Source organism: Pseudochaenichthys georgianus, chromosome 20 (genome assembly GCF_902827115.2).
Source record: "Pseudochaenichthys georgianus chromosome 20, fPseGeo1.2, whole genome shotgun sequence".
NCBI classification, from domain to species: Eukaryota; Metazoa; Chordata; class Actinopteri; order Perciformes; family Channichthyidae; genus Pseudochaenichthys; species Pseudochaenichthys georgianus.
In genome coordinates, this window is record NC_047522.1 from 3,841,582 (window position 1) to 3,857,881 (window position 16,300).

The window sequence follows — 16,300 nt, forward strand, 5'->3', positions numbered from 1 at the left end:
GTCCCCGCCCCCGCTTCCGGCGGATGTCCCGCCCCCGCTTCCGTTTTTCAAAATAAAATAAAAATAAATTAAAATTAAAAAATGAGAAAAATAAAATGCCGTTGTTTTCAATCAATTAATATGTCTAGGATATATGTCCCGCCTCCTTACCACTTCCTGTGTGGTTAATCCTGTATACAGTATCGAATGTAACTTACAAATACTTGCAAATAACATGAAATTAATCCCAAAAGTAAGGCATCTTTAAAACATATATTTAAACCTCTCTGTTTTTGCAAACAGGACATGACAGGACATGAGGGAGAGGGTGGGGGGGGGGAACACACACACACACACTTTCCCCGCCCCTCACCCTCTCCCTCTGTCTAAATAAAAAGCCATCGTCTTTAGTCACTCTTAAATATTTTTCAAGTCGAGAGAAAATGGCCAAGAGACGTCTTGATATGAATTTAATCAGCGAGACACCGGTAACAACTTACAGCCATCCGTTGGGTGCTCCAATCAAGAAACGAATGCAGTTTGTATGCCGGGTTCAGACGCCTACAGCCGAAGAACTTCACGAAGAATGGATTCTAAAAAATGGCGATGTTTGGGGTTATATATTCAACTATATGGCTAATGAACTGCATTTCTACAATCTGAAGAATGGAGAAACGTATGGACCCCGTAGTGTTAAAGGGACACTGACCTCAACAGATTGGGCTGTGTTAACTCTGGTGTCTTCCCGAGATCTACAAGCAACCATTGTATCGGAAGAAGTAGTGCATCAAGAAACCATCGTGGAACCAGAGGTGTACAAGATATTTGCAAAGAAAAACAAAGAAACACAAACAGCATGCAAGATTAAAGAAGAGCCTGCATCCTTACCCCTCAATGTGGAGGAAGAAGAAGGAGATATTCCCACACAACCAGAGGGGAGAAGAGTCCTGACAGGCACCGTCTGGGAAACTAAAAGCGGTCAAAGTCAGACATCGATGGACATTATACTGGTGAAAAAGACCCTCACTTTTGCAGAGGACTCCGCCCCCCCCCCCCCCAGTCAACATAACAAGTCCCACCCACCTCAGCAGATCATTTAAAAAGTAAGGACCCCGCAAGGACATTTTTAGAGAGCAGCAACCATGGATCTGAGAAAAACCACGATCTGCAGCCTGGATCAAACACCTACAGGACCGCCATCCTCACCAACATTTTGGACACCAGATCTGGACAGCGCTATGGCTGACATTGATATCACGGGGTGGCTGGATATGCCTCAACCTCCATCCAAGTCTCCAGAGGAATCAACAACAACAGTAGGCATTGATTCGCCATGCTTTCCTTATGCTCCCAAGGGTGATGCTACAGAACGTATTAGGACATCGGCATTCCTGAACACGGTAAAAGCGGTTGTAGTTCATCTGTTGGATAGAGTCGTGTACCTTTACAGAAAGGAAACATGTAACGGATGTCAAGTCGATCACCCCAGTCAGAGGCAGCACGAGTGTTTATTCCCTACCGATGAATACTATTTGGATCGACACTATGATGAAGTGGTAAAGAGACTGTGGACCGTTCGTTTCATTCCAGCCATTCGGGACGCTCTGCACCAGAACCACCTTCATGTGTCGGAGAGGAGAGTCTTTGGAGCTACCGAGGCGATTCTGCACAACCTCAGAAACACCAGACTCTTTGAGGCTAAAATCGAGAAACTATACGAACAGCTGGTAGAGAACGACGAAACCCAAATGAAGATTACAAGAGCAGCTTGGGCCTTCTGGCAGCATTAGGAAGAGTTTTTATTTTATTTTTGATACTTTTTCGTTAAAGTATGTTTTTATTTTTGATCTGTTTTTATATTTTACTTCTTTTGTAACATGTTTTTCTATACATGGGTGTGACATATCAATAAAATGCATTGTAAGAAAAACTGTTGTACTCATTACCTCATCGGGGCTGTAACAGGAAACATCTGAGAAACGTGTTATGCATAGGGTGTATTACACTCCATCTAATCCAGGGAGTTTAGGAGGTGTGGATAAACTCCATAGAGCTGTACAGAATGAAATGGGTAAACAAATAAATGTAGAGAAAGTCAGAGAATATTTATCTGAGCAAGACGCATATACTTTGCACAAGCCTGCTAGGGTGCATTTTGTAAGAAACAGAGTTTTTGTACTCAGACCGCTGCAACTATATGGCTAATGAACTGCATTTCTACAATCTGAAGAATGGAGAAACGTATGGACCAGCCTTCGTAAAAAAGCTGCTGTCAAAATGAACTTTAAGGAGGGGGAGCTTGTAAGGATATCCAAATTGAGAGGAGTATTCGAAAAAAAATATGAGCAGAGTTATACTGACGAACTATTTACGGTGTCTGAAGGCTTACAAGGGGACTTTTTATGAGAAAGAGTTACAAAAAGTGAAGATAGCCAATGACAAGGCTTTTCAAGTCGAGACAATTCTAAAAAGGCGTGTGGTGAGAGGGAAAAAAAAATGTTTGTATCTTGGCATAATTGGCCCGAAAAATTCAACAACTGGGTTGATGCAGACGAAATCAAAGATGTATCAAAGCAAACAGAATCAACGCTCAGTCCTTCATTACAGCCATGGCACAATTATTTCAGGTGACTCTGGCTTTATTAGGAAAACAAACATATAATACAAATGGGTTAGGGGTTACATGTAATCATCGTGGACTTAATAGTCTAACAAAATACTTTTATCTGAATACATTTGTTCTTTTTAAGAGCACTTTTTGAAATTATTTATTAATTATTTCAGTGGAACAATCCAGTTTTTGTTAACATTAACGCTTTCTTCTCTTTTTCTTGTGTTACTAAGATACTTTTAGACACACTTTGGTGTATGCAACACTTGTTCAGATAAAACAAGGTTTTTTTTTTCTGATAAACTTACATATTTTAGTTATTTTATGTTACCAAGATACTTTGAGATACACCCTGATGTACGCAACACTTAACAAAGGGTATAATATGAAGTACTTGGTAAGGAAGGGGTTTTTCTTTAAGGGTGCAAAACTTTAGAACAGGGTAAAATATTCATTAAATTGTATTGAATTGAGTTTTCTTTTTTGATTTTCAACATACTATTTGTACACAATGACTTTCCATATTTCTGACATTCTATACTTTTCTGACTTTTTTTGTAGAATCTTGACAAAACTATTACTTGTTCTTAAATGATGACCTATTGCTGGAGATGAGATGAAAAAGCTACAACGCTTAAAGAACTTTTTTTCTAAAAACTCTCAATTCTATAATTGACTACCACCATTCAACGCAATAAGCCCCACCCTACACTCAGCAAATCATCTAAAACGAAGGACCTCGCTAAGACGACCGTTGTAAACGAGCCATGGAGCAGAGACAAGCCAAGACTCCCCCCGCGAGTTGCAGCCAGGAACAGACTACTGGACTACCATCAACACCACCAAGGGGGAAACCCGAATCTTGCAATTACTGCTGCTGCTGATTTTGCTCCTTGGGCCAAAACGTCTCTGTTTATGGACACAGTGAAAGCGGTGTTGGTTGATATTGTGGAGAGGTGATACATCGGTACAGAGAAGAAATATGCAACGGGTGCCGAGTCAGTCACCCCGGCCAGAGGCAACACGATTTTCTGAATGACATGTCCGATTTTTACTTCAGAAACAATTACAATGCGTTAATGAAAAGACTCTGGCTCACCGACTTCATTACTGAGATCGACCAGACTCTTAATGATAAAGACATTTTCACGGATGATTGGAGGATCCAAGGCGCTTCGGAGGCTTTTCTTCACAATCTCAAAAATTGCAGACGCCTCAAGGAGAGACTTGAAAAGATCCATGCCGAGTTGGATGGAGAAGAAGACTAACAACCAGCAGTTGGATGGAGAAGCCAGGGACTTGTTCGATACATTGACTTTTTTCTTTAAGTAAAATAAAAATGGGAAACTACTATGCAAAACGCTCTGTATATATTGATCATAATGTAGTCATTACCCGTTTAATAAGTGTGATGATGGGGACGATTGAAAACAGAACAAGTAGTGACCCCTGTGTAAAAAGAATGGCCGAAGTTTGTAAACTGGAAGACATTTTGGATATCGTTCTATTCCGGGTCATTGGGAAACGATTGTAAACGAAACATTTAAAGTGGTCCTGGAATCTTCATTTTCCGAAACATTCTGTAACATTATCTCAGAAATGAAACAAACATCAAAAGAGCTCTTCTTCGGGAACATCCTCTCCCCTACTTTGTACCATCCAGTCATTAAGCCCATATCCATTATCCTGGTGATAATAAGGGCAGGCTACATCAGACTTGGTTTTTCTCAGATCCATGGCTAGTTTTTTAACGGTCGTCCTTAGTTTTATATGATTTGCTGAGTGGGTGGGACATATTGCGTTGAGTGGGAAGGCTTCATCTGTAGAAAGTACTCTGTTTGAGGAGATTTCGTAATAATGGCAGTTTGTCATTTTGAGGGTATTTCAGTGAAACAAGGCTGCTTTGAACACTTGACAGATGTATGCTTAAATTCTCTGGTAAAGTTACTGAAAGATACACTTTGTGTATAAAAGCTGAAAAGTAGATAATGAAGTAGACTTTGTGTCAGTAGATTTCGTTAAGAATCTTTGACAGATTTATGCTTAATTCTCTCAAGAAGGTTACCGAAAGATACACTTTTGTATTAAAAGCTGAAAAAGTAGATAATGAAGGACTTTGTTTCAGTAGATTTGGTTAAGAATCTGACTCTTAAAACGGCAGTTTGTCATTTTGAGGGTATTTAAGTGAAACAAGGCTGTTTTGAACATTTGACAGATTTATGCTTAAATTCTCTGAGAAAGTTACCGAAAGATACACTTTTCTTTTTAAAAAAGCTGAAAAGTAGATAATGAAGTGTGCTTTGTGTGTACAGACACACAGAAAACACTGAAAAACACAACAAGAAGGACTGTAATACACATGTATCAGACACGCCCCCCTTGCTATAATGATGACAACAGTTTTTAGATGTAAAAAAAAAACACTTTTTTTTATTTTTTCACACACAAAATCAATAGTTATACTGATTGTAGCATCCCCAGGACAGTCTCCAGCTTAGAATTCCCCATATTGCTGGAGATATCGTGATGGAGTTTTTTCACTTCAGTCAAAATATTCACGTGTATGCTGTTTTCGACGCAAAGATGCAATTACATCTACAAACAGAGCATACAATGAGAGCACATGATGCACTTTTGATGTTTGTTTCATTTCTGAGATAATGTTACAGAATGTTTCGGAAAATGAAGATTCCAGGACCACTTTAAATGTTTCGTTTACAATCGTTTCCCAATGACCCGGAATAGTACTGCCAGAACGAACGATATCCAAAATGTCTTCCAGTTTACAAACTTCGGCCATTCTTTTTACACAGGGGTCACTACTTGTTCTGTTTTCAATCGTCCCCATCATCACACTTATTAAACGGGTAATGACTACATTATGATCAATATATACAGAGCGTTTTGCATAGTAGTTTCCCATTTTTTATTTTACTTAAAGAAAAAAGTCAATGTATCGAACAAGTCCCTGGCTTCTCCATCCAACTGCTGGTTGTTAGTCTTCTTCTTCTCCATCCAACTCGGCATGGATCTTTTCAAGTCTCTCCTTGAGGCGTCTGCAATTTTTGAGATTGTGAAGAAAAGCCTCCGAAGCGCCTTGGATCCTCCAATCATCCGTGAAAATGTCTTTATCATTAAGAGTCTGGTCGATCTCAGTAATGAAGTCGGTGAGCCAGAGTCTTTTCATTAACGCATTGTAATTGTTTCTGAAGTAAAAATCGGACATGTCATTCAGAAAATCGTGTTGCCTCTGGCCGGGGGTGACTGACTCGGCACCCGTTGCATATTTCTTCTCTGTACCGATGTATCACTCTCTCCACAATATCAACCAACACCGCTTTCACTGTGTCCATAAACAGAGACGTTTTGGCCCAAGGAGCAAAATCAGCAGCAGCAGTAGAATTGCAAGATTCGGGTTTCCCCCTTGGTGGTGTTGATGGTAGTCCAGTAGTCTGTTCCTGGCTGCAACTCGCGGGGGGAGTCTTGGCTTGTCTCTGCTCCATGGCTCGTTTACAACGGTCGTCTAGCGAGGTCCTTCGTTTTAGATGATTTGCTGAGTGTAGGGTGGGGCTTATTGCGTTGAATGGTGGTAGTCAATTATAGAATTGAGAGTTTTTAGAAAAAAAGTTCTTTAAGCGTTGTAGCTTTTTCATCTCATCTCCAGCAATAGGTCATCATTTAAGAACAAGTAATAGTTTTGTCAAGATTCTACAGAAAAAAAGTCAGAAAAGTATAGAGAATGTCAGAAATATGGAACAGTCATTGTGTACAAATAGTATGTTGAAAATCAAAAAAGAAAACTCAATTCAATACAATTTAATGAATATTTTACCCTGTTCTAAAGTTTTGCACCGTTAAAGAAAAACCCCTTCCTTACCAAGTACTTCATATTATACCCTTTGTTAAGTGTTGCGTACATCAGGGTGTATCTCAAAGTATCTTGGTAACATAAAATAACTAAAATATGTAAGTTTATCAGAAAATAAAAAACCTTGTTTATCTGAACAAGTGTTGCATACACCAGTGTGTCTAAAAGTATCTTAGTAATATGGAAAAGTCATTGTGTACAAATAGTATGTTGAAAATCAAAAAAGAAAACTCAATTTAATACAATTTAATGAATATTTTACCCTGTTCTAAAGTTTTGCACCGTTAAAGAGAAACCCCTTCCTTACCAAGTACTTCATATTATACCCTTTGTTAAGTGTTGTGTACATCAGGGTGTATCTCAAAGTATCTTGGTAACATAAAATAACTAAAATATGTAAGTTTATCAGAAAAGAAAAAACCTTGTTTATCTGAACAAGTGTTGCATACACCAAAGTGTGTCTAAAAGTATCTTAGTAACACAAGAAAAAGAGAAGAAAGCGTTAATGTTAACAAAAACTGGATTGTTCCACTGAAATAATTAATAAATAATTTCAAAAAGTGTTCTTAAAAAGAACAAATGTATTCAGATAAAAGTATTTTGTTAGACTATTAAGTCCACGATGATTACATGTAACCCCTAACCCATTTGTATTATATGTTTGTTTTCCTAATAAAGCCAGAGTCACCTGAAATAATTGTGCCATGGCTGTAATGAAGGACTGAGCGTTGATTCTGTTTGCTTTGATACATCTTTGATTTCGTCTGCATCAACCCAGTTGTTGAATTTTTCGGGCCAATTATGCCAAGATACAAACATTTGTTTTTTCCCTCTCACCACACGCCTTTTTAGAATTGTCTCGACTTGAAAAGCCTTGTCATTGGCTATCTTCACTTTTTGTAACTCTTTCTCATAAAAAGTCCCCTTGTAAGCCTTCAGACACCGTAAATAGTTCGTCAGTATAACTCTGCTCATATTTTTTTTCGAATACTCCTCTCAATTTGGATATCCTTACAAGCTCCCCCTCCTTAAAGTTCATTTTGACAGCAGCTTTTTTACGAAAGCTGGTCCATACGTTTCTCCATTCTTCAGATTGTAGAAATGCAGTTCATTAGCCATATAGTTGCAGCGGTCTGAGTACAAAAACTCTGTTTCTTACAAAATGCACCCTAGCAGGCTTGTGCAAAAGTATATGCGTCTTGCTCAGATAAATATTCTCTGACTTTCTCTACATTTATTTGTTTACCCATTTCATTCTGTACAGCTCTATGGAGTTTATCCACACCTCCTAAACTCCCTGGATTAGATGGAGTGTAATACACCCTATGCATAACACGTTTCTCAGACATGTTTCCTGTTACAGCCCCGATGAGGTAATGAGTACAACAGTTTTTCTTACAATGCATTTTATTGATATGTCACACCCATGTATAGAAAAACATGTTACAAAAGAAGTAAAATATAAAAACAGATCAAAAATAAAAACATACTTTAACGAAAAAGTATCAAAAATAAAATAAAAACTCTTCCTAATGCTGCCAGAAGGCCCAAGCTGGTCTTGTAATCTTCATTTGGGTTTCGTCGTTCTCTACCAGCTGTTCGTATAGTTTCTCGATTTTAGCCTCAAAGAGTCTGGTGTTTCTGAGGTTGTGCAGAATCGCCTCGGTAGCTCCAAAGACTCTCCTCTCCGACACATGAAGGTGGTTCTGGTGCAGAGCGTCCCGTATGGCTGGAATGAAACGAACGGTCCACAGTCTCTTTACCACTTCATCATAGTGTCGATCCAAATAGTATTCATCGGTAGGGAATAAACACTCGTGCTGCCTCTGACTGGGGTGATCGACTTGACATCCGTTACATGTTTCCTTTCTGTAAAGGTACACGACTCTATCTAACAGATGAACTACAACCGCTTTTACCGTGTTCAGGAATGCCGATGTCCTAATACGTTCTGTAGCATCACCCTTGGGAGCATAAGGAAAGCATGGCGAATCAATGCCTACTGTTGTTGTTGATTCCTCTGGAGACTTGGATGGAGGTTGAGGCATATCCAGCCACCCCGTGATATCAATGTCAGCCATAGCGCTGTCCAGATCTGGTGTCCAAAATGTTGGTGAGGATGGCGGTCCTGTAGGTGTTTGATCCAGGCTGCAGATCGTGGTTTTTCTCAGATCCATGGTTGCTGCTCTCTAAAAATGTCCTTGCGGGGTCCTTACTTTTTAAATGATCTGCTGAGGTGGGTGGGACTTGTTATGTTGACTGGGGGGGGGGGGGGGGGGGGGGCGGAGTCCTCTGCAAAAGTGAGGGTATTTTTCACCAGTATAATGTCCATCGATGTCTGACTTTGTTTAAAAAGTTCTTTAAGCTTTGTAGCTTTTCCATCAATCATTTCCATCCATGCAGTCAGAGGCACCCTCAAGGACGTTTGAAATACCCCGCAGGTAGAATTAAAATACTCCAAAACAAAATCATCAGAGGAGTCCTTACCCAACGTCACCAAACGGCTTGAGCGGTAATACCAACGCCCAGAGGGTCCGCTTTTAGTTTCCCAGACGGTGCCTGTCAGGACTCTTCTCCCCTCTGGTTGTGTGGGAATATCTCCTTCTTCTTCCTCCACATTGAGGGGTAAGGATGCAGGCTCTTCTTTAATCTCGCATGCTGTTTGTGTTTCTTTGTTTTTCTTTGCAAATATCTTGTACACCTCTGGTTCCACGATGGTTTCTTGATGCACTACTTCTTCCGATACAATGGTTGCTTGTAGATCTCGGGAAGACACCAGAGTTAACACAGCCCAATCTGTTGAGGTCAGTGTCGCTTTAACACTACGGGGTCCATACGTTTCTCCATTCTTCAGATTGTAGAAATGCAGTTCATTAGCCATATAGTTGAATATATAACCCCAAACATCGCCATTTTTTAGAATCCATTCTTCGTGAAGTTCTTCGGCTGTAGGCGTCTGAACCCGGCATACAAACTGCATTTGTTTCTTGATTGGAGCACCCAACGGATGGCTGTAAGTTGTCACCGGTGTCTCGCTGATTCAATTCATATCAAGACGTCTCTTGGCCATTTTCTCTCGACTTGAAAAATATTTAAGAGTGACTAAAGACGATGGCTTTTTATTTAGACAGAGGGAGAGGGTGAGGGGCGGGGAAAGTGTGTGTGTGTGTGTGTGTGTGTGTGTGTGTGTGTGTGTGTGTTCCCCCTCCTCCACCATATGTTCTCTCCCCTCATGTCCTGTCATGTCCTGTTTGCAAAAACAGAGAGGTTTAAATATATGTTTTTAAGATGCCTTACTTTTGATTAATTTCATGTTATTTGCAAGTATTTGTAAGTTACATTCGATACTGTATACAGGATTAACCACACAGGAAGTGGTAAGGAGGCGGGACATATATCCTAGGCATATTAATTGATTGAAAACAACGGCATTTTATTTTTCTCATTTTTTTAATTTTAATTTATTTTTATTTTGAAAACCGGAAGCGGGGGCGGGACATCCGCCGGAAGCGGGGGCGGGACATCCGGTCGAACGAGGCGGGACTTCCGGTCGAACGAGGCGGGACTTCCGGTTTCAAAATAAAAATAAAAAGGCGGGACTTCCGGTCAAATAAGGCGGGACTTCCGGTCGAAAAGGGGCGGTGCGACCTGTCACTTTTTCTGCATACTAATGAGATTGAAGTGGCATTTGTATCACTACTGCTGTGTACACTAACTGTGGGAGGAAACCGCAGCATTTGCAAGGAGAAAAAAAACGTATACTATGATTAAGACTACTCCACACTTAGAGACAGGCTGGTTTGATATCAGAAACTGTTAACGCCGGGATCCGGAGTCGAGGCTGATCCTCTTGCTGTAGTCCTGTGTCTTGGATCCTCTATCCTGAGTTCTGGATTAAGTCGTGGACTTCTGGTCGTGGCTGAACCCGTCTCTGCGGTCCTGCCTTGGGTCTCGTCATGCTGCTTCCCTGATGGCTTCCACAGGATTGTAGCTGACATCCTCGTGGATTCATCTTCTTATTACAGACGCATGCATTTCCTAACATTCGGTCTATATGCTGTAAAATGTATTATCTCTTCGATTTACACACGGCATCTATTGCACGTCTGTGCGTCCTGGGAGAGGGATCCCTCCTCTGTTGCTCTCCCTGAGGTTTCTCCCATTTTTTCTCCTTAAACTGTGGCTTTTCTCTGGAAGTGTTTCCTTGTACGATGTGAGGGTCTAAGGACAGAGGGTCTAAGGATAGAGGGTGTCGTTTTTCTCATACTGATATTCTGAACAATCTGTGCTGTTGTATTTGCTGTAAAGTGTCTCTACTGTATAGGCTATTTTTATTATATGTACAGCACTTTGGCTCGACCAAAAATGGTTTATAAATGTGCTATATAAATAAAACTTTATTTGACAAGGTCGTTCAATAGATAAAGGCTCAATGGAAATGATTGCCTCCCTGTTTGCGTATATAATGTTGTTATTTTACTAAGATCACCCTACTTGAGCCATACTTATTTCCCCCCCAAAAAAGAGGTTCCCTATTGTGCTATATCTTTCCCTCACCATTTAAAACTGCTTTTGTTTTTCCTGCTTTTTATTCCATATTACAAATGTCATTATATTCAAAGAAAAGCCCAAACTCTCTTATGTTGTTGGTATTATGTGTCAAGTGGGAACAAAGAATGTCTAATTGTCAGACACAGGATGTTTTTTTGTTCCTTCCGCTTGAGTCAGGCGTGCGGTGACACGCAAGGGAAGCTTTGTTACTCAATACTTCAAAGCCTCACTGAGTTTGTTCCATTGTTTCTGGTACCTTGAAGTACAAGAGTATCAAATTGTAAAATGTGTTTGGGTATTAGAGCCAGAGCCATAAAGTAGTTGGGTCATTGTTTTTGTCACAAGTCTCCCGATGTGCCAACTGCTAATTCTCAGTTCTGCAATTTGCTTCCTAACGCTGCAAAAACAATTCTGCCAGAAATAATGTGTTTCCCAATATCCCAGCCTTTAAAATCTCAGTTTCTATGCGAGTCTGCAAGTTATGAGTCTCTCTTGGTACGTAACAATTATGGGACTGTGAGAAATCCCAAAGATGGATACAAATAAAAACAAAATGTTTAACCTCTTTAGCCAGTGCCGACTCCTCCACACAGTTCCCGTAGACAAACCGGTGCTTCTTGCCGTTGAAATCATAATTAATTCTTGGCAATTCAAAGCCTGATGAGAAATGTTGTATTAATATGAGCAAATGCATTTCTTTTAAAGACCAAATGAGCAATAATGCCTTAATTTAGGGGTCTGTTTGAGTGGTTTACCTTTGCAGAACACTTCTGCCTGGCACATTAGTTTGCCTTCCTTCTCCTTCACAGCACTGGCAGTCGTGTACTTGAGTTTCACCAGGTCCTCTCCAACTGTCACATCCTACAAACACAAAATAATCCAGGGTTGCAGAACATCTTCTCAAAATGTCAGGCTGCAGTCAATTTGATACCTTTGTTTCCGCACCTTGTCTGAGAGGACGGGAAGTACAAATCGCTTGTAGCTTGGTTTGGAGTAGCTCTCATCTTGGAGCCCTTCCTTCAGCTTGCTCAGGTAGAACATGTCGTAAAGGCTGGTGTCACTGTAGGCGATCACATCGAAAATCACGTGACCGTCGTCCTCAAAAGCATTCACGTGATGGTAGACCACCATCGCTCCGGTGTAGTACTTTGTCTGGAGTACTTTGCAAGTCTTTCTGTCTATCAGATGGATGAGAGTCTGTGGAAGAAAGAAACATTTAGAAAGACAGTCACAGGTCTACTTGCCAGCAGTATGAACCAGGAAATGTTGAGGACATACAGTTTTATGATAGAAATGTATAGTACGGGTCCCAAGCACAAAAAAACGCCGGATGCTAACTTGCATACATTTGACAATTTGCACAGTTGGCATAAGTTGCATTAATTAGCAAATGCAGACAATTGCAAAAAATTGCTTGGCCGATTTTTGGAGGAATATTGAGGATGCTGAATTCATTTCTGACATTTTTAGTATAAAAAAAGGCAGGTTTGAGTCCCATAAAGCTTTAAATTCAACCCAAAATCAACGAACCGGGTACAAATATACTCAACATTTCTGGGTTTCACAGGACCAAAAAGAACTATACAGATCACAGGGACACCTTACACTCTCGTCAGGGCAGAACTTCAGGCAGCTGGCCCAGTTGACCCCCCTCATGTACGCAGTGGCCATCTTGAGGATGTCCAGTTTAAACGGCTGCTCTATGAAGATGAAGTAGTTGTCCGTCATGCCAAAGCTGTGGTAGTAGCTGGGAGTGAGCAGGGAGCGGCAGGGGACCGTGCAGACCACCTCGGAGCTCTTCAGAGCGGGGGCCCACTTCTCTGAAGAGTTCTTGTCTGAAGTTAGGGGCAAAAGAGTCATTTGTTGCCCCGACTGCCCTGATTTTTATTATGTAGCACTTTGAGTTCTGTTTATTCAAATGAAATAAACAGGGGGGAAAAGTATTATTATTAAATAACTATGAGCATGTACTTGTAGAAGAACTGTGTATATGCAAAAATAGAAAACATAAAACAGCAGGTAAAATGACATTTGTAGTGGCAAAAAAATATATTAAAATGCAGAGGAACTGCAGACACGGAAGCCATCCTACATTTGTTTGCATGTGTGAAATGAGAATTTCAATTCAATGCAGAAACCAATAGCCCAACACATTTCACAATGGCTGTTCTTAATCTGATCCTCGTTCATTTGTAGGCCTATAATTGTTTCAAAGTATCCCGCAGCTGATATGGCTCATAAACACTGAGGTGTCCGGGGAAATAGAGCAGGCCGTGAAGTTTATATACCTTTCTCTGTAACAGCAGGGACTTTGAACAGCGTGTATAGTGATCGTTGGCCGTTACCTTATCCAAAGTTTCCAGTGTTACAGGGTCAATCTTGCGGATGTAGTTGGTTTCAGAGGTGGCGTAAAAGTCATTTCCGTACTTAATGAAATTGCTTGCTCCATTGTCAGTGAAGTCGGGCACTGTGTGGTTGAGAAAGGTAATCACCCTGGAAAATAAGGAGAAATGCTGAATAGAAGTTTAAGGGATCAATAAAGTTGATTTTAACCTATAGCCTATTACTACTAGATTAAAACTAAAATTGTACTAATCGATTATTTAATTTTAAGAGGATGCTCACTTGAAAATGAAATTCTTGCTCGGGGCTGGATAGACCATGGTTCCCATTTCAGACACAACAATCCTATTGGCATCCATGTTAGCTTTGTAGGTGTCCCCTCTCAGGAATCTGCTTCTGTGGGTCACTTCACCTGCAAGAGAGAGTTCAGGTATTGAGCATGCATTAAAAGGAGTAACAGATAACTACTGTTAAGCGAAAATAATTTTAAGACGAACCATCTTTAATGGCAAAACTGTTCATGATAGCCATCCCATCAAACCAGTGGTTGTAGCTGGTGTCCCCCAGAGAGAAGATGCCGGGGCCATTGCGCAGCAGCGTGCCCTGCAGCCAGCTGGGAATACATCCTGCAGGGGAGGAAACAGAAAAACAGTCAGCAATGCATTTAGTAAAGTCAGTCCTAGTCCTCAACAGAGTAAAAACTTGAACTACCTTTAACTTCTGCCTTGCGGGGCTCCGGGCTCTCCTCTGCGTTATTGGAAAAGGCTGTAGACATGTTGGTTGGAGGTGCAGTGCCTAAACTCTCTGATGTCCTAATAATGAACTGCTGTCATTCCCAGTGTAAACCGCTCCTTATAAAGCGTGTCAGTGTGGGGGGGGGGGCGTTAACTTATCTGGACTCGGGTGCACTTAATCAACAACAAATCATTATATGAGCCATCTACTGACCACACAGTGCCCGGTTCTTATTCATATTATTTCCGAACTTTTCACGTTTATATATATATATATACATATATATATATATATATGAGCCATTTTCACTGCAGAAAATAGGTTCAGCCCATGATGCCATTGTAAATGTTATTAGTGAACATTTGGCTTGTCTGAATATGTTTTATTTTGCAATGAACTTGTTGTTTCCCCACAATATAAATGTTTGAATTGATTCAGTTCATTTGGATGGAAGAGGAACTCTTTGATGGATTAGCTAGTGATTCACTTATAGAAGTTTTGATTGAATTTGTTAATAGCCCATTGAACAGTTAGTTGCATATTCCAACCAGAGGTGGGAAGTAACACTGAACACAAATATAAATGCAACACTTTTGTTTTTGCTCCCATTTTTCATTTCATTTCATTTTATACTTTTAATTGAGTAACCTTTCAATTGTACTTGTACTTGTAACAGAGTATTTATAAACTCTGGTACTTCTACTTTTACTTAAGTACAAGATCTAAGTACTTCTCCCACCTCTGATTCTAACAGAGACTTAGAGATTGTATTTAGTATGATATCAGAAGGTAACATATTTGAACTGCTTTGCTGACTTAACTTTTTTTGATGAATTATAATCACTAAAATACATCTTGCACTGGGGTTAAAATCCTTTACAGTTTCTGGGTTTTTTGTTCTGTGGAATTACTTTTTCTTGGAAGGTTGTTTGGTGACTCAGACTCCCTGCAGTGCTGATGGAGTCAATTGCTCTATACAGTGGATGACTTGGACTTCTTGGAAAGTAGGTAGTAGTAATAAATCAGGATGTTAAAGTCCAAATGCTCTTCTGCTCTGTGGGTAAATAGCCCAAATCTCAATGACATAACTGCATTTGCTTAGTTATCAGTATAAAATACGTTATGCTGCAGTGATGATCATCACAAGATAGCACTGTTGGCACAAACAATAAAAAAGGTGGCATCAGAAAGCAATAGTGCGAGGTTCTAAAAGCCCTTTACTCAAATTTGATTCAAATAAAGTTTGGTGCGTGTGTGGCTTGCGGAGGAGATTGCTCACGGGTAGATAAGAGAGCCTTCAGGTGAACCTTTCCTGGAATAACTAGTCCAGTTTCTTTTCGGAGAGGCGGGAAAGTGTATGCATTCATTTCACAGGTATGATCATACACATATAATATAAATAATAGTAATACAATAAAAGTATGTGAATTAACATATTTAGTGTGATCATATCATTCAAAGAATACCAAAAAACAAATACATATTTGTAACAGAAATTAGGAGAAAACCAAATAAAAAAACATTAACTGATAATAAAAAAGTAAATTGTAAACTAATAGGAGATGGATAAAAAAGCAATGTTAACATTTTAAAGTGTATTGTTAAAGTATGTATAAAGGGTTAGGCGTTGTCCTCCTGTCTATAATTCAGTTACACAATTCACCATCGAGCCCAAACAGACTCAAATGATCTTCAAATATAAAAATAGCATGAGGTTTTTGAGCCCTGAGATGCTTTGGGGGCAAGTGGTGTCTTTTACTGCAACAGTACAAGACTAAAATATGTAGATATTTGAGTTGTATGAGATTGAGCCTGAACTAGATGTACTATCATTCACTGAAATCAATGCAGCATTCCAGTCAGCGTCTTATGAATAAGTTACGATCTTAGAAGAAACTTGATCAATCAGATTTTGGGAGGTTACATTTCCTCCACAATTGGCTAAAGCTTCATAAGACATTGTCAGTGTAGGTCATTTAGGTTTACAAGGAATAAGCTTAAGGAGAAGGCCCTGTCAGTGCAGAGGAAAACACATATCTGCACTTTGATCAATCTACGGAGCCAGCATCATTACATCAAAATAATAGCAGCGTAAATACACTGTCAATTATGATTTTCTATGGATTTAGAAGTGCTTAATTTGTACGGAAACCATTACAGCTGCTGCTTCTATTTACAATATGCATAACTGTTCTGGTGACTGTTTAAATGTT

At 39.9% G+C, this 16,300-nt stretch overlaps 1 protein-coding gene across 1 annotated transcript in view; it reads right to left on the minus strand.

The window, feature by feature from the left end:
- LOC117465922 (beta,beta-carotene 15,15'-dioxygenase-like) overlaps positions 1 to 14,127 on the minus strand; it is a 25,222-nt gene extending 11,095 nt beyond the window's left edge. Inside the window, exons 1-8 of the mRNA XM_034109019.1 lie at positions 14,064 to 14,127; positions 13,850 to 13,978; positions 13,635 to 13,764; positions 13,255 to 13,502; positions 12,615 to 12,886; positions 11,955 to 12,206; positions 11,765 to 11,870; positions 11,572 to 11,666 (exon numbers count right to left, since the gene is read on the minus strand). Of these exons, the coding sequence (XP_033964910.1) occupies positions 11,572 to 11,666; positions 11,765 to 11,870; positions 11,955 to 12,206; positions 12,615 to 12,886; positions 13,255 to 13,502; positions 13,635 to 13,764; positions 13,850 to 13,978; positions 14,064 to 14,127 (1,296 nt within the window). The remainder of the gene's footprint in view (positions 1 to 11,571; positions 11,667 to 11,764; positions 11,871 to 11,954; positions 12,207 to 12,614; positions 12,887 to 13,254; positions 13,503 to 13,634; positions 13,765 to 13,849; positions 13,979 to 14,063) is intronic.
- Positions 14,128 to 16,300: the final 2,173 nt, after the last annotated feature.